This window comes from Protopterus annectens, chromosome 3.part1 (assembly GCF_019279795.1).
Source record: "Protopterus annectens isolate FY-2018-M chromosome 3.part1, PAN1.0, whole genome shotgun sequence".
Lineage (NCBI taxonomy): Eukaryota > Metazoa > Chordata > Ceratodontiformes > Protopteridae > Protopterus > Protopterus annectens.
The window spans coordinates 84393325-84413324 of record NC_056732.1 but is presented as its reverse complement, the minus strand read 5'-3'; the positions used below and the strand labels follow the sequence as shown (position 1 = coordinate 84413324).

General features: G+C 37.2%; 1 protein-coding gene across 2 annotated transcripts in view; it reads left to right on the top strand.

Annotated features, from left to right (window-relative positions):
- LOC122798011 (fer-1-like protein 6) overlaps positions 1-20000 on the top strand; it is a 1810759-nt gene that overhangs the window by 359173 nt on the left and 1431586 nt on the right. For both annotated transcript variants that reach the window (XM_044066595.1, XM_044066597.1), the window contains exon 4: positions 19864-19918. In XM_044066595.1, coding sequence (XP_043922530.1) covers positions 19864-19918 — 55 coding nt within the window. The remainder of the gene's footprint in view (positions 1-19863; positions 19919-20000) is intronic.

Here is a 20000-nt window from a genome sequence, read left to right as displayed (position 1 = left end):
AGATAAAGCATGCAGAGAATGACAAAAGTATAAAACCAACAATAATCTACAGCTCTATAGGCAACTTATGAATTGGGTTAAAAAACAACACAAACATTAATTCCAAAAAAATCTGATAATCTATTAACCCATTCTTAAGCCAGGACCTCCCAAATACCCCACGCCCTCCCAAGAAATGACCTCCCATCAAGTAGCTAGCATGCTCAATGCTCACTTTATTGAAAGTATTGTCAGTTTACCAACAAACAAACATATTCCTCTAACAATTCCTCAGTCCCTTCTCCTAATTCATCCTCTGCCTCATGCTCCACAGATAACTCTTATCCTTCCTCTATCCCATCTTAGTCTGATCACACTGCCTAAAATAACTCTACACCCTTTTCTCTTCAATCGGCCCCTACTATCTTTTTTAAAAAATAGTAATCAAACTAAAATCCTATTCTACACCCTTGATGAACTTCCAATTGAATATCTTAGGCTTTCAGCAGAGGCCATAGCCTATCCTATTAGTATTCTTATAAACAGATCCATTCAAGAATCCTATTTTCTAATCTTATGGAAAAAGTCACATGTTATCCCACTACATAAAGGAGGTAACCCCATTGAGTTATCCAACTTTCTTCCTGTTGTCATTATATCAGCTCTCTCTCTAAACTTCTTGAGAAATGTTTACATAAACAACTCTTTAACCATCTCCTTCAAAATCAACTACTAACTTCCGCACAGCATGTTTCTTGACCTGCCCATAGTACAACCACTGCTTTGTTATCCTTATTGATACTGTAAACAAAGTTAGGGATTCTGGCAAACTGGTCTCTTCACTTTTTCTTGATCTATCCAAAGCCTTTGACATTGTTTCCCATCCCAAACTCTTGTATAAGTTATCAGTCCTTGGCTTGTCATCTCTCACATTTGCATGGTTCAGCAGTTACCTAGCTAATAAGCAACAACTAGTTAGATGGCAAGGCTTGCTCTCAGTATATCTAACCAATAATACTGGTGTTCCACAAGGTTCGATCCTTAGTCCCCTTCTTTTTAAAATATTCATCAATAATCTTCATACCTCTTGCTGTCAATGTACTGTAATACAAAATGCAGATGATTCCACCATCATTTGCTCTTCAAACTCTCTCCCTCATGTTCAAGCTAAAACATAGGAAGTTTCACTTCTATTGAGATTTGGGTCTCCGATGCCTGACTTCTAGTTAACCCTAAGAAAACCAAGCTGTTTACTCCCAAAGCTCTTAACTTTGAATGTTTAACCCAGAAATGTTCATTACTACACTATCATCTATTAACTGGAACTTCTTAAAATCCTTCCCTTAGATGATGCTATAATTGAATTCAATACAACTTTTCTAAATATCCCAAATAGTATTTGCACCACGTAGAATGAAAAGACTGAAAACAAATAATGCAATATGGCTACCCAGAAGGAGTAGAATGCTAATGCAGGATAGAGAAAACTCATGGAAAGAATGGCAAAAATATAAAACAATAAATCCAACAAAAGGAACCTGCACAAAGTTACCAATAAGAAATCCAAAAATGTGCAGCAACACGAAGAGGTATAACCACTTAATATTCCAAAGCGTTTATTCTAGCCACAAACGGAAAAAACATACGTACATGCCAAACATGAACGCTTTTAAAATCTTTACATGCGTTTTCGTCTATTCATTGACTTCATCAGATAATTACAAAGTTCATCTACTCCACACATATATATAGGTTAAATCATTGTTGATGCAGCCAATAGAATTCATTATATCATCAAATTCCCGCTGATTTGATTAAAAAACATTAATTGAATACATAAAAACATTGTGTTAAAACTTAGAATATTGTATTTTGTGTCTTATATTAATTTAAAAAACTTTTGTAGTTAAAAACAGTTAAAAAACCATTTATAAAAAACTTTATTTGTTAAAATGTTCATTTTTCTAAATATATAAAAATCTGCCTTAAATAAATTCCAGATGCCATCTAGTGGCTAATTATATTATGGTTTTTCTACCTCTTTCAAAGCTTTGCTGACCTTAGTTTTAACAACGGTAAAATAGAAATAAACTCATTTAAACCAGGAAATTTCCCTGCTTCCAGGGTCACTTGCCACCATAGCTCTCTAAACTCTATTCTTTATTCCCAAGGACCACCCCTAATATCCTGTTGAATTTGTTCTAATACCATGAACTTGTATTTATATTCGGGGCATATTTTACTGTGTTTATATAAAGCATTGCACTCTTTCTCCGTTGTTATTTCATATATGTGCTCATAAATCCTTCTCTTTAGCATTCTCTCAGTTTTTCCTATGTAGAAGGATCCACATTTTTCACAAATTGCCATATAAACTATTCCCTTAGATTCACAGTTATAATATTCCAAACTGTGAATCCATCTTTTTTTACTTTCCAAATAAAAAGTATTATTATTTATTATATATGTACACTAACTACAATGCCCACATTTATATGTACCTATTCTTTTTCTATTATTATTAAATTTCTTTTTATTTTCTATAATGTTTCTAATACTTTGTGAATTCTTATAAATTATTTTTCTAGGTATTTTAGATACACTATCTATATCTGTGAAAGCTATAAATTTCTCCCATTCTGCCATAAATATCTTTTTAATATAGTTGTTTACTCCATTGTATTCCAGTATTAAAGCCTGTTGGAATTCTTCTCCATGATCCTGATTATTGTTAATACTTTCCTTTTTGTTATTGTCACTTGTTTTTTTATTATTTTTATAAATAGGTGCAAATTTAATTTCTCTTCCATCTTCGACTTCCTTCCTAATTCGTTTAATGAAGTCCAATTTTTATCCTCTTTCTCCAAACATTTTCTCTAGTAACTCACATTCATCCTTAAAATCATTTTCTGAACTAGTCATATGGCTACCCCTAACAAATTGCCCTTTAACAATATTTCTTTTGCAATGAAGGGCATGTGCACTCTCAAAATGTAGAAATAAGTTAGAAAATGTCTTTTTTCTATATATTTTTGTTTCTAATTCTTGCCCTACTTTATATACTTGTAAATCTAAATACTGTAATTCATTTTCTGAAATTTTATGGGTGAATTTTAAAAAATTCTTAGTATTACTCATATATGTCAGGAATTTGTAGAATCTATCTCTTCCTGCTCTCCATAAGATTACTATATCATCTAAAAATCTTCGGTACATGATCCAGCATGTCTTAAATTCAGAATCCAAGATGTATTTTTCTTCCCAATTCGCTAGTATTAAATTGGCGTATGTTGGGGCACATGCTGCCCCCATTGCTACGCCTTGTATTTGTTGGAAAAATTCACATTTGAAATGAATGAAGTTATTTTTCAATATTAGACTCATCAACCAAGTATTAACTAATTTTTCATTATGTGTCATTTCTTTATTTTCATATATTATTTCTTCCAACATTGCCATACCTTCAGTATAAGGAATACAAGAAAATAAATCTACAATATCTATGGTAATGAAAAGTAGATTGTCATCACTTATATGTTCTGGTATTTCTTTTAAAAAATCCCAAGAATCTTTTAATATACTTGTCCGTCTTGTCCACAGACTTTTTAATTTTGTATCTACGTATTTAGCAAGGGTATATGTTTTGGATCCCTCTGCTGATACTATAGGTCTGAGGGGCGGATCACATTCATTTTTATGGACTTTAGGTATACCAAATATAGTGGGGGTTCTTGGTTTGTCTACTTTTAAAAATTTGTAAGTATTATAATCAATAAGTTCCTCTTGTAACATATCATTTAAATTAATGTCAATTTTATTGTAAGCTATATTCATTTCATTCATAGAAACCACTGTATATTTAGTTTCATCCCATAATATAGCATTCATTTTACTCTCATATGTGATGTTATCCATAATGACTATGCCTCCCCCTTTATCTGGTTTCATAACTCTAATACCTTCGTTCATTTTTATTTCATACATCAATTCATTCTCTTTTTTACTTAAATTCAATTTACATTTGGGTTCATTTTGCCACTTTCTTATATCACTTTCAACCACCATTTCCAGATTTCTCAGCTGTGGGTGGAGGGGTGGGTTATAGGTACTTTTCCTTCTTAATTCACCATTATAGTTGCTCCTTCCGGAAACATAATACTCAAATTCACTTTTCTTAAAAATATTTTGATGTCCAACAAACTTGTAGTAATTTCCCCTTTCTTATATGGTATAAATTTTAAACCTTTTGAAAATAATCCAAAATGCTCTTTTTCTATATTAATACTACTAAAATTATATATAGTGTAATTATTGAAAATATTTTTAATTCCATCAATATATATTTCTTGACATGAATGGGTATCAGGGTAGGTTGGGTAGGTATTGCTTAAAATCTCCTCTGCCCCCTTCTCCCTCCCCTCATCTGAAAATTAATTTGTGGTAGGCCTTGTCTATTGATCAACCTCTCTGATCTACGTAAAGGTGGATAGGCTTGATCATAATCAATTTCTCCTTCTCCGAATGGGTTATTTCCCCCTTCACTGCTTTCACCATGGTGGTCCTCATTATTATACCCCATCCCATGGTTATAACTGAAATGTTTATTGGGTGGCTTAGGGTAACTAATGTGGCCCTCATACTCTTTAACATATCTTTCTAATTTTTTGATTTTCCTGTTTATCAAATTATCACATTGATTATCTATATCTTTCCTAAGGTCAAAATGCTTACTTTTTTCTTCCTGTATATCAAATATCAAATCATTTTTGATATATTGATCTAAAATATCTATATCCTTTTGAATAGACTCTTGAATTCTAATATTATCTCTGATAATTAGTTTCAACACATCCAAACCACACTTATGAAATACTTCTACAAGTTCTTTGTAAAAGTCAGAGTCAGGGTTAACATTGTTCGGAAATTTATATACTCTTAGTCCTTTAGGAACTATTTCCCTGGAAATGCATTCCTTTAGATATTCATTTTCAATACCCAAAGTCCTGTATTTAAGCATAAGTTTAGAAAGCTGGTCCAGTTTGTTCCTGTAGGACCCATCCTCGATATAATGTTTCTTATTGCCATTAAACTGGAAGCAGGGAAATTTCCTGGTTTAAATGTGTTTATTTCTATTTTACCTTTGTTAAAACTAAGGTCAGCAAAGCTTTGAAAGAGGTAGAAAAACCATAATATAATTAGCCACTATATGGCAGCTGGAATTTATTTAAGGCAGATTTTTATATATTTAGAAAAATGAACATTTTAACAAGTAAAGTTTTTTATAAATGTTTTTTTAACTACAAAAGTTTTTTAAATTAATATAAGACACAAAATGCAATATTCTAAGTTTTAACACAACGTTTTTATGTATTCAATTAATGTTTTTTAATCAAATCAGCGGAAATTTGATGAGATAATGAATTCTATTGGCTGCATCAACAATGATTTAACCTATATATATGTGGAGTAGATGAACTTTGTAATTATCTGATGAAGTCAATGAATAGACGAAAACGCATGTAAAGATTTTAAAAGCGTTCATGTTTGGCATGTACGTATGTTTTTTTCCGTTTGTGGCTAGAATAAACGCTTTGGAATATTAAGTGGTTATACCTCTTCATGTTTCTGCACATTTTTGGATTTCTTAAAAATATAAAACACCTTAATATCTTAAAAACTTCAGAATGCTTCACAATCATGCTATAAAGCAAATAACTGAAGACAAAAAGCAATGCTATTATAGCTTTCAAAATAATACTAAACACAACCCTAAACATTTTTGGACATCCATTAAAGAAATCTTTTACATCACAGCCAAAAATTCAACATAAACCCCTCTCCTAAGTCACCCCTTTAAACTGCAAATACTTCAACTCTTATTTTATAGATAGTATAGCATATGTAACCAAGGATTCCTCAACATCTAATTCCAAACCTACCCAACAGCCACATATCACCACATCCACTTTCACCTTGAAACCTGTGCCCACATCCTATATAAAACTACTCTTAACAAACTTAAAAAGTGCTTTTCTTCCACTAATGACCTTCCAAGAAAGTACCTAAAATAGCAGTCAATAGCATTGCTTATCCTGTCTCAATCCTTATAAATAGGCCAATCCATGAATCCCTCATTATTTCTGTCTGGAAAAAGTCATTTATCCCTCTGCACAAAGGAGGAAATTCAACAGTTATGAATAAGTTTAGACTTATAGAAATATTATCTCCCTTTCCCAAAATACTTGAAAATATATATTCAAAATATATTCTACTATCACTAGGGAACAGGTCCTTGATGCTGTCTCTAAGACCAGGAACACTGCATCAATGGACCTAGACAATTTCCCAGGATGCCTTCTAAATAGCATGAAACATGACCTATCCGGGACTCTGGAATTACTATTTAACTACAGGTTTCGTGCCTCAATAATGGAGAAAGGCAATAGTCATCCCTCTGCACAAAGGTGGGCCATCTACAGACCCTGGAAACTACAGAGCCATAAGTCTCACTAGTCGTAAAGCCACGGAAAAAATGATCATGGAGATGATCAATAAAGATATAGCAAACCTCCAGACACTGGACCCAACCCAGCTTGGTTTAGTAAAGGGCAGATCATGCCTACACAATCTGGTGGACTTCTTTGAGAAGGTCACCAAAGCAATGGATGAGGACAAAATTGTTCACACTACCTACCTTGACCTGGCCAAGGCATTTGACACAATACCCCACTCGGGCATTGTTGACAAACTCAAGAGGTGAGGTAAAAACCTGTATGTCACCCAGTGGATAGACAACTCACTCACAGACAGGACCCAGGAAGTTAGAATTGGGGAATCCACCTCTACAAAGAGGTCATTCACAAGTGGAGTCCCTTAGGGATCAGTCCTTTGACTGGTCCTTTTTGGCATTTACTTCTCAGAAGTCAAGGCCAATGTCAGTGGTCTCTGGCTGACTAAATTTGCAGATGATTGCAAATTAGGAGCTGTCATTGAATCTCACACTGGCACAAATGTTCTCTAGGAGGGGCTGACACAGATAAACAACTGGTATCAGAGTCATGGACTAAAACTAAATGCCAAGAAATGCATAGTAATATCCTTTGGGAAGTCATCCATCCCTGGTAACTATCATATTAACAACATACCCCTTAGAGTTAACCTAATAGTCAGGGACTTAAGGGCACACATAGATAATAATCTAGCCTTTGATCATCACATGTCTACAGTGGTGAGGAAATCATTCTATGTTGTGCAACTTAAAACAAAGGTATGGCATCTAAGTCCAAGGAAGTAATTGTCCCACTGTATTCAGCATTCATCACACCTATCACTGAGTAAAATCCCCCCTCTGGTATGTACCTATCCAAGCATATCCAACAATTGGAACGTCCACAGAGGTTCCTCACTAAAAGAATACAGGACATAAGTAATATGTCCTATGCAGACCACCTCAAGGCCCTATCCCTGTATTCTGTCTCCTACAGGCTTTTGAGGGGACATCTATGCCTGGCATATAGGGCATTGTCAGACCCCCACTCTGATGGACCTCCTGCATATCCACAAAACAAACAGTACCAGAATTACCTGTTCTAAAGACTTAAACATTGCCTGTGATATAAATAGGACCTGCTGGAGAGATAAGTATGCATCACAGAGACTACCCCATCTATAGAACAGGCTCCCCATCCATGTGAAGCAGAGTTCCTTCCTAATACAATTTAAGTGCAACTTGGACAATTGGATGGGCAACCAGAAATTCATCCCTGGTTTGGCACCTATGTTTCTGATGCAAGCAGGTAACCTGTAAATGGTTTATCTCCCAGGCCCATGCTTACACTTATCAAGGGTATTAGAACTCGTCAGAGATTTGAGATGCATGACTAGGCTTAAAAAGGCCCTTGTGGTCGTTATCCTGATAAACACCTATGAACCTATAGAAACAATTACTATACTATCTCCTTCAGGAAGAATTCCTCTCCCTAATGCAACATTACTTTTGTCCTTCCCATAGTACTAGCACTGGCCTTCTAACCTATATAGATACTGTCGATAAAGCTAGAGATAATCACAAACTAGTCTCTTCCTTAATTCTAGACTAGTCTAAAGCATTTGACACAATTTGTCAGAAGAAACGTCTTCAAATGTCCTTAGTAGGTCTGTCTCACCCCACCCTTCTGTGGTTCAAAAGCTACCTGTCCAGTAGGTATCAGTTAGTAAAATGGCACTTTCTCTCCTTACCTCCCAGTCACCACAGGTGTACCACAAGGTTCTATCTTTGGTCCCCTCTTCTTTAATATTTTTATCAACACTCTCTATACTTCCAAACAGCAGGCGACCCTAATACAATGCACAGATGATTCCACTCTCATTTCCACATCTGACAACATGGTACAGCTCAAAAATTATTCATGAAGCTTTAACAGTCACTGAAACATGGCTTCATAACTCACAACTCATTCTCAACCCAAAAAAGACCAAACTACTTATTTTCCCCTAAATCCCTCTCTCATGAAAAAAACAATTTAAAGTTCTCTCTCTCAATATTACAACCATTGAAGTCATGTTTCATAGCAAACTGTTAGGGGTGATAGTGGATGATAATCTTACATTCGACCTGCATATACAAAATTGCATAAGAAAAACTCATCAAAAACTAGGGATGCTTTACAGAGCCAAAAACTTTCTCACTGACACAACTAAAACTACACTTGCCACTACTTATCTCCTCCAGACTCTTCTTTATGGTTCTTCTATCCTTACTAACCTCTAGGTTTCACAAAAATTGAAACTTGAACAATGCTACAACAAAGTTGATAAATTTTCAGCACATACCCCTTTCAGAACCCACCACTGTATAGCAATGAAAAGCCTAAATTGGTTAGACTTGCTACATCAGCTAACATATACACAACTTCTTATCATCTATAAAATTATCCAGTGTCAATCTGTCTGTCCAGCACTATAAAACATGTAGCACAATTATGTTCCCAGTCAGCCATTGTGATCCAGTGACAAAAAACTTCTGTCTGTCTATAAACCTAACAAATCTGTTAGGGATTGTCTATACTCATACAAGGTTGCTAAGGTCTTGAACTCCTTACCTGTATCTATCAGGTCTATACCTACCTTTCCATCTTTCAAAACCACTCCGAAAGACTTCCTAGCTAAAAGCTGGCTCTATTCTTGCTCAAAACCAGGATAAACTATATCCCTAAATGGGAACAAGTTCCTTTTTATTCCTTATACCTCCTTACTCTCCCTTCTTCACTTACCAACTTACTGCTATCAAATTCTTTTCTCTGAGTTTCACTCTAAATATACCATAAGCTTGTTTTTCCTTCACTTCATGTTGCAATTCTTGTTTGTATTACACTGTTTTACCTTTAATTTCTCTACAAAATGTCTAAACATTCTCTAAATATTAAATGATTGTTATATACCTTGTATTGATTCTTAATGTTTTTATATTATGTCTGATTTGTTATAATTTCTTAAACTGCAGATGCTTTTGTTTTATTTTTGAAAATTATCCGGTTCGATTCTCAGCTAGAGCGTCTTCTGCGTGGAGACGTGTGAATGGACGTACCTTTGTTGAAGGTTGTGCATCAGGGCTGGTAACTCGGCACGTAAAAATCAACTACCAATCATTAGCGGACCGGAGTTCTGCTGTGGCAACCCCTAACTGGGAAAAGCCGAAAGATACAACAACAACATACTATTGTTCTTAAAATGTTTTGTAAAAATTTGGAGCTTTTCTCCTTAGACCTCCACTGAAAATGGGCTTTTACCCAGTCTGAATTTCTTGGCAATCAAATGTCAGTAAGCAAATAAATAAATAAACTAACTCTGAGAAAAAAAATTTAAAGTCTATTTCCTGAATAGCACAGAAAGCAGAGTGTTTTTTTACCCACAACCTCTTGTTATGACAATAGATGATAACCGTAAATTTGATCCATTTACAGAACAATGCCAAAAAAAAAAAAAAACAGCAGAATCCTGGAGTGCTCTTTAGACAAGAAGGATTTCTTAATACCTCCATTAAAACTACACTGGTCACTACATACCTCTTATCATTATTTCTATGTGGTGTTCCAACCCTTACGAACCTCCAGTCCGCACTAAAAAGTAAAGAAGAAACCTGCAACAACAAAATAGCTAAGGTTGCAATTAGCGTTAAATATTAATCCCACCACTGTATTGCTCTCCAGACTCTAAAATGGCTTTCACTTCTACACCATCTTACTTATCTGCAGCTTATTACTACCCATAATCTAATAAACTGACTGACAACCTGTCCTGTCCTTAACTCTGTCCTCCATTACTATCTCCCCAGTAGATCACTTCACTCAGTAAAAAAGAACTGCTCATGACCCATAACCCTAACAGAGTTCATGGTAAAAGCCATCACTCATACTCTGTAGCAAAAAGATAGAATTCCTTACCTCCCAATATTAGGTCTATCCCTAGCCTACCTTCCTTGAAAAACAAGCTAAGGGAGCATTTATCCAAAGCCTGTTTCTGTTCATGTGCTAATCCAGGCTGAGCCTTTGTTCAAAATCCCTATCTACTCTTCTCTCTCTTGTTCCTACAAAAATACTAACTTCTAGCTTCCTCTGTCATCAGTAGATCATTTTGTTAATCTGAACTTATATATACTACAAAATATTTTATATCTATTTATTCTTCTTCCCTCCTCACTTCCATCCACATTTCCTTTACATCTTTATATTTAAGCTATATCATAATTCTTATGTTTCTCTCAGACTTTCCTATCCACTCGTGTCGCTACTTTCCTCTATTCTTATTTACTTTTCTCTATATATTTACTATATTCCTTCTCTATCAAGTCTGCTTTTCTCTTTCACCACCATATATATTATACCATAATTACTTCTCATAATACTCAGTGTAATCTGCTTATCTGAAGTCTGATATGTAAATATTCTTATTTTTTTTCTTCATGTTATGAATATTTATGCCTGTATACTTATGGTTTGTATACTTATGCAACTGTCACTCAGCAATCTCTGCACCTGGTAGAACAATGGCTAACTGAAAGCAACCTGCTTCTCAAGCCCAAAAAGACCAAGCTTCTCCTTTTCCTTCCAAAAAAACTCAGTCCAGCTAAAGAAAACTTCACCATCTCATTCTTAGATAATATAATTATCACCACCGACTCAAACACCAAATTGCTTGGTGTTACTATAAACGACCAATTAAAATTCGACCTACATATTTTAAACTGCATCAAAAAGTCCAATTAAAAAATTGATCTTCTGTGCCACATCAACAAATATATACCTAACACATCTAGATCTATACTAGCTCAAACATTTACTGTACCATCCCTGCTACATGCTACCTCCAAAATAATCTGTTAACCAACACAAAAAGCACCTATAACAATATATCCAAATTTGCAGCCAGTAATAGCTACAAATCTCATCACTGTACATCCCTGAAAAGCTTAAGATGACCAGAGCTCCCTCACATGCTTCAAATATCACAACTACAAATTGTGCATAGCATCCTGAATAGCCCCAACTCCTGCCCTTACATCCATCCTTGCACCCTACCCACCCAATTGTGACCTCAGAAGCACACAACAAAACCTACCTCAGGTGACCAATCTAAACAAAAACACTGGAAAAATACTTTACAGTCATTCAATTGCATACTCATGGAACAAACTTCCATTTTCCCTTCACTCCACTACCAAAAGTGACGAATTCAAAAAGCAACTGAAAATTAATTTCCAACATGCATGAATCTGTACTTGTCAGGAAATAACCTAATACATTTTTCTTCTTCTCTCAGTTAACATACCTGCCTGGTATTTCCTATATAAGCTGTCGACACATATTACTCTCTCTGCACTTAATACTTATGCTATTAAATGCATCTTTGAGGTACTATTCATGATGTTACTCTGAAGTGTATATTACATATTAGAAAATATTTTTATTTTAAGGCATTGCTATATTTCCTTGTATATAACAATGCTAACCAAATTACTCAAACATATTGCTAATGCATTCTCAAAATACTGTATTTTTGCCTTGTAAACATTCCTGTTGTATATTTCTTTTTTTGTACTGTTAAATATCTTACAACTTGAATTGTGAGTTTCTTTTCTTATTTTTACTGATTACTTTCCTGGAGCTTTTCTTCTTGGGTCTCTGCTTAAAAACAGCTCTCTGTGCCCAGTTGGACTAACTTGGTTAACAAATGTAAAAATAAATAAAATAAAAAGCCTACTGTATCTGGTACCTTTTTTCCTGGATGTCAGGTGAAAACAGGTACTTTTTACCTAGCCGGACTTCCCAGCTAAACAAATGTGAATTAATAAATAATACATTTTCCTAATAGACCTTCAACATCTTGTCTCCTGATAGTACCATCATCCTGTGTTACAGATGATCCAAGCTTAAAGCCATTGGCTTTGAGGCAGCAGGAAGGACAGTAAGCCCTGGACAGACTGCCTACAATGGAATGGTGTGCTCTGAGCTAGTGCTGGATCTTGGACTGGATGACATTGACTTCAGTGTGCTGATTAAACCACTGGGGGGGGGGGGTAATCTGGAACTGGAATGAATTCCCTGCCCAGCAAGTAATACTGAAAAGTCTCAAGTGCCCACTTAATTGCCAGGTATTTATGCCTGAAATAGTGGAATGCTGACTTTCTCTCTTAGTCAGTTTTTTTGTTTATTTAGCTCACCAGGTGTTCCTTAGTGGTGGACTGGAGAATAAGAACTGCCCCTAATTTGAACATAGAGGCATATGCACTGTAAAAGGTCTGCAGGAATCAGCAGACACCAGAATGGGTTCCACACATTATGACCTTGTTTCAGTCTTTTAAAGGCTGCATCTGCTTTGGGAGTCCACTTGACCTTATCCTGTCTCCTGTCCTGTCTCCTATTTTTATTGAGGTCAGTTAGGATTCCTGCCTTAGTCTAACATACTTTTATATAATAATCTTGAAGTCCCAACTAAGCTTCGACTTGTTTTTTTACCTTAGGGAATAAGCCATTTCCTTAGTTCTTCTTTTTGAAGCTTAATAAAGTTCTAATCTATAATGTATCCAAGCATCATGCCTTTGTCAAAACTATACTACATTTAAAGCCAGTTTCTGTGAGACCCATTTATCTTAATGAGGTTGATACTACCTGAGTTTTTGGGAGATAAGAACCTCAAACAGTAGAGTGATCTACAACATTATAAAGGTAGGCTGCAGCATAGTGTTTGTGGGGTTTCATGACCTTATGCATGAGGCTTCAGAATGAAGCCAGGACTTCTTGGAGACAAAGGAGTAATATAATGCACTGGAAAAGGCATTTTGTCACTAAGAAAGCTGGTTTTCAGAGTCTTTGACAGACAGAATTTGCCAGTACACTTTGGTAATATCTAGGGTAGTAAGATATCAGTCACAACTTTGTTGATAATTTTTGACATATTTTATGTAATATAAATAATTCATATGTAAGAGATTATGTGAGTAGATAAAATGCAGTAGAATACCCATGCTGTATCATTCTTTAATTTCTTCAACATATAGACAAAGAAATATATCAGTAAATCATTTGTATTAAACCTATTGCATATAAACGTTATGTTTTGGTTTATGTGTTTTCCCTTCTGGAGGAAGCCGATTTTTAGAGTATACCTGGGAAGAAAACCTCCCATAAACCAAATCTCAACAAATTGCTATGAAAATTACAGACATACACATTTGCAGATATATAAAATTGGCAATGACAGAGTTTGTAGTGGTTAATATGCTATGCTTCATATTACATATACTGGAAGATGTATACATTTAACAATTAAAATTATCATATTTGCTAATAAGTTAATAAAGCTAAAATGTAAGTTAACAATTGTTGTTACCTTAAGTAACCAAGAGACATTACACTGACATGTCTGCTTCCTCAAATCTAAGCTCTACATTGGGAAAATCAAGCATATAGTTGGCATTAGTTACTTTGGGCAATGTGTCTCATGATCCTTGAGAAGAGCATCTGTGCGTGACTCAGGGATGCATAGCTATAGGTGTATAAATAAAGGAACTAAGTTAATGCCAGTGTAGCCAGTGAAAGTGTAAAATGGTGTATAGGTAGTAGGCTATATAACCACATGGTAGTGAATCACAGATTGTACCTGTGTGTGTGTGTGTGTGTGTGTGTGTGTGTGTGTGTGTGTGTGTGTGTGTGCATTGTGTTTTGGCACATATAGACTGCAAACATTGCTCTTAAATATGTTTTACTTAATGTTACAGTATCACCTAGTCCATCTGCAGGTGAGAAGGACAGAGCCCTGACTATTACCCAGATGACTTGACCTGATGGGGAAGATTAGAAGTTACTGGGCAATGCTGGCTCACTTATCATAGGGATAGGAGTAGTACACATTCCACTGCAAGACTGACTGCAAGAGTGTGTGTGTGTGTGTGTGTGTGTGTGTGTGTGTGTGTGTGTGTGTGTGTGTGTGTGTGTGTGTGTGTGTGTGTGTGTGTTATTGTAGTGGCAGGTAAATACCACCTGCTGTCATATTTTTATTTTACAAACCACTCTCAGGAGAGAAAGTATTTTGCACACAATATAATATATACCTCCTAAAGACAGTCCAAGACAAATAAGTGCAAGTTTTAAAAAAGCATGCCTTTTAAAACACATTTTAATAGAAAGCATGCATAAAAGTAGATGTGTGCTGTGGAGACAGACACAAAATAATGTTAGCATACAATATGGTATCATGTTTTAGAATACAAGATTCTGAAATATGAAATTCAAAAGCAAAAGCTGAATGGATTTAAAATAATTTTTTGACAGCCTTTTACAATTACCCCCCAACATCATGGACATAATTATTCTTGCATCCAAGTTGATGTTTCTTGTGGGTAAGAATAATTATAACAAAACATTCAGAAGTCTCTGAATTCCATGGTTTGATTGAATTTCTTATTCTGTTTCCCATTTACAAACCATTTGGTACATCAGGCAATGAATACCTTTCAGCGCTCATTGTTTCTGTAGCAGTTATGGGTTTTATGGGCTCAGGTCACTAGCCTAAGGCCTGACCCTACTCAGAGGGTGATTGAGTGAAACTATAAATCCCATTATTATTACTATACTGCAAAAAGTAGGCAGAGGAACTGAAGGTATTTCACTTCCACTTGGTCTCTGGTTAAATCTGACATGTAGTGTGTAGCTGGAAATGGCAGGCATATTTTCAAAAAATCAAATAAGTTATCAGTCAACTGTGTGAGGAGTGGTTGTTGGCTAGTAATGTTTATCAAGTCCTTCACCTTTATGTATTATAAACTGAGTCAAGCTGCCATTATGCCACCACTCTGGATAACTGGAGCCAATATCTTCTTTCTGTCAGCTTTTAGTAGAGCAATATTGCATCTGTACTGCTTGTATCTGGCAAACTGTCCTGTATTGCAGTCTCTTGGCACTGTGTAGAATAACGTTTTTGGAAAAAAAATGCACTGTTTTCAGCATGATACAGTTTAGTGAAGATACAGATTCTTAGATTTAGCATTTAAATTTGCTTATTTGTGCTCAGCACTTGTTCAGAACTTGTAAGCACTAAATAAGCTACTAACTACTATAGCACTCGACCTTCCTCATTACCTAGAGGAAAACAGTTTTTGTACTTACTTTTCTCACTTGCTTAGAGAAAAACAGCTCTTGTGCTCACTTTCCTCACTTATCTAGAGGAAAATATTTTTTTATTCAGGCATGTCCAAGGGTCAGCTCCCAGTGTTCTCTCCTGTCTATCTAATGAATCTGAGCATCTTGAGGCAATGTAGAAATTGCCTCTTGTACACAGACAACCCTCTCCTCCTACCACCCAACATTACAACGGGTGAGAGATGCACTTATCTAGTCAAACTGGAGGTAAAGCTCTCTCCAACCAAAACTGAACTTGACAGTCAAGAGGAGAAGGTATACATTTGCACCACACCACACTCATCACAAGGTCTACTAAATCTACACCACCAAAATCCACACATAGTAACAGAAAAACATTTGTGGAGGCTCTTAATAATAACCTGTCTAAGAAACAGAGACCTCCAAAGCAGAAACGCAAGCAACTTCCATCCCCCAACACAACCCAAATGACACATAGCCCACAGACTCAGTGTGCCACTCAACCACAGCCAATAAGGCAAAACAACGTACCTAACACACTAATCATAGGTGACGCTGTAGTCAGGCATACTGATGTCCCACTCACTAGGCTATACAAGGAGAAGGTTACTGTCAGCTGCCTGTCGGGTGCCACAATCCGCCACATAACCCACGCACTCAGGTCACTCCACAACAAGTACAAATATGACTCTGTCATTGTCCATGTTGGTGTGAATGACCTGAGAGGTACCTCCCTGGACTACATGAAAAGAGACATGGAAGAGCTCTCTGGTCTTGTAGCCCAGGCAGGTATGACCGTAGACTTGAGTAGCATTCTGCCATCGCCCAGAATGATACCGCAGTACAAGGACAAAATGATTGACTTTAACAATTGGCTAAGCTTCTGGTGTCATTCTAAAGGGATCCAGTATCTGTCTGCTTGGGATGACATGGTCGACAGACCAAGATGCTTTGCTACAGATAGCCTGCACCTTTCACCCCTGGGATTCTGGATACTGGCTAAGGCTCTTTGCGCCCCTATAGTGCCTTTTTTAGGCAAGGTTCAAATGATAAATTCACTACCGTAAGAGGAACAGGCAAACAAAAACTGGGGGTAATGCTACTCAATGCTAGAAGTCTAAATCTCAAAATGCACTCACTTGAGGCACTCCTTAAAATGGAGAACATCAATATCTGTGCAGTGACTGAGACCTGGTTCAAGGCTCCAGAGAGCACCCCTGCACTACCAGGCTATAACTCATACCACACTTTTCGGCCATGTAACCTGGACCGAAACACCAAAGGCGGAGGTGTGTCCATATTCATTAAGGATATCCACACCTCCAGGCTAGTTGCTTAGCATAATGCATCTGAGGTTATCCAAGTGCAACTAACTCTGGGCAAAACTGCAATCCAAATTGTAGCTTGCTACATATCCCCCACCATGCCCCAGGATTCACACTCCTCTTTTCTTTATGTACTGGAAAATATTAGGGTTCAACCAAATACCCTAATAATGGGCGACTTCAACTACCCCACCATTAACTGGGAAAACTACTTGTGTACCAATTCCTTAGCTCAACGCTTTCTGGAATTCATAAACTCCAATGCCCTGGATCAAATTATCCACACCCCCACCAGGGGCAACAATATCCTAGACCTAGTCATTACCAACATGAGTGACCAGTGTTCCACATCTGAAGTCAACTCCTTGTTGGTCCGATCCGACCATAAGCTAATCACCCTTGATATCCACATACCACCCCCACCCCCCCATTAAGGAAACCACAGTAAAAAATGTCTCCAAACTTCATGCTTCTTAAGACAGAAGTGGTGAACTTCATAACACCTATGCAGATGGACAATACAGTTACAACTGCTGAATCCTACACTAATGCACTCTATAAGCACTTACATGAGTGCATGGATTGTGCTATCCCAAACAGAACCAATATGCTACACTCTAAAAAAAGGAAGCCAATCTGGTGGTCCCCTGCCATAAACAAACTGTACAACAGAAGGAAGAAACTGTTGCAAAAGAGAGCAAAATCCCATGAGTGGAGGAGCTCCCTGGTCAGCCTCGATAATAAGCTGAGATCCCTTATAAGATCCTCCAAAGCTAGCTATGAAAACAAAATCTCCACTAATTCTAAGGACAACCACAAAGCATTCTATAGCTATGTCAAGAATCTTGATGGCAACACCCAGATCTGCTCTGAGTTACAGCACAACGGCACGAAAATCATAGAACCAACTGGTATTGCCAACATCCTGGCAGATCAGTTCAGTGCTAACTTTACCCCCCACCCCCTAAAGGGCCTATATCTATACAGGAAGAATGCAGAGTCCCTGTAATCACAACTACACAGGTAAAAGCTGCACTCTCTAAAGCCAAAAACACAGCATCCATAGGACCGGACAACATCCCAGGCTGCATTTTACACGAACGTCAGAACGAACTGGCTCCCCACCTAAGCACCGTGTTCAATAATAGCCTCGCATCAGGCTTTGTGCCCATTGAATGGCACACAGCAACAGTTATCCCACTCCACAAAGGGGGAGCCACCACTGAGCCTAGGAACTATTGCCCTATTAGCCTGAAGAGCTTGGTCTGCAAGGCCATGGTCAACATGGAACTCATAAACAAAGACTGATAACCTCCAAAGTCTGGATTCCACCCAGTTCAGGTTTATGAAAGGCAGATCATGCCTCCTGAACCTGATCAACTTCTTTGAGGCAGTCACCAAAGCCGTAGATGAGGGTAAGATGGTTCACACAGCCTATCTTGACCTCGCCAAGGCTTTCAACACCATTGCCCATTCTGGAATTATAGCTAAACTCACTAAACTAGGTATAAATCCCTACATCACAAGATGGGTTGCCAACTGGCTCACTGACAGAATCCACACTGTAAAAGTTGCAGACTCCAAATCTGACCTCAAACCAGTGATAAATGGAGTACCACAGGGTTCAGTCCTGGGACCTCTCCTGTTTGGTATCTACTTCTCTGAAGTACAGGCTAACACAGAAGGCCTCTGGCTAACGAAGTTCGCAGATGACTGCAAACTAGGAGCCTTAGTCAAGTCCCCAAATGATGTGGACATCCTATAGAAGGGCCTCACTGAGACAGACACCTGGTGTCAGAGCTATGACCTCATGCTCAATGCCAAAAAGTGCAGTGTCATCCCCTTTGGTAAAAACTCTGTACCCATGAACTACCACATAGGCAGCAATCTACTTAACACAGAATGTGTGAAAAGAGACCTTGGGACCGAGGTGGACAGTAGTCTCTCCTTTGATAGTCACATTGCCACAGTACTCAGAAAGTCCTTCTATGTGACACACCTCATTATAAAAAGGTTCTCATCCAGGACAAAAGAGGTCATTGTTCCCCTCTACTCAACACTCATTAGACCCATTATAGAGTACAATGCCCCTTTTGGAATGTACCTCACAAGACATCTGCAGCAGCTGGAAAGGCCACAGAAGTACCTCACAAAGAGGATTACTGGCCTCAAACAAATGCCCTACACTGACCATCTCAAAAAACTCCAGCTTTACTCCGTAGCATATCGCCTACTCCGAGGTGATCTCTGCCTAACATATAAAGCTATGTCAAACCCAGAGCTGTTAAACATGCTACACCTAAAGAAATCCCAATCCCTCTGAGCTACATGCTCTAGGGACCTAAATCTTCTCACCACAATAAACAGGACATGCTGGAGGGATAGATTCCTGTCCCAGAGACTTCCCATACTCTGGAACAGGCTACCCATCTATGTCAAGCAAAGTTCTTCATTAGCACTCTTCAAGAAAAATCTTGATGAGTGGATGAGAAATAGGAAATACACCCTGGGGATCACTTCTGTGTCTCTGCTTGACAGTGGCACAGGAAAATAACTTTCTTGGGTGGCGTAAGCCAGGGAACCTTCTTGGCTAGGCTTACGTAGGCCCTTGGGCCGATAACCTAGTACCTACCTATGAACCTATGAACCTATGACTGCCCTTCACGCAATTGCCATGTAATGCAGCTGATAGGCTAATATATGGTGCTTTGATTTGTGACATCATTACAGAAATAGAACCAAAATAGCACCAGGCTGTATACATATCCTGAACATTTTGTATCAGGCCATAATTATTTGAAGAAGTAGCCAGAGAATGTAACATCCGGCCATAATCTATTTGTAATCCAGATGTGCTGTCTTCCTCAAATCATTCATTTTTTTCTCCTTTTGCTTCCAAACAGATCAAAGCCTATAACAAAAATTCATGGTAATGAGATCAAATCCCAGGCCTATCAGGTAAGCATAGTAAACAAATGTTTATTTCTTGCTTATGAAATGACTATGATAAAAATAAATGCTTTATTTGCATCTCTATTAC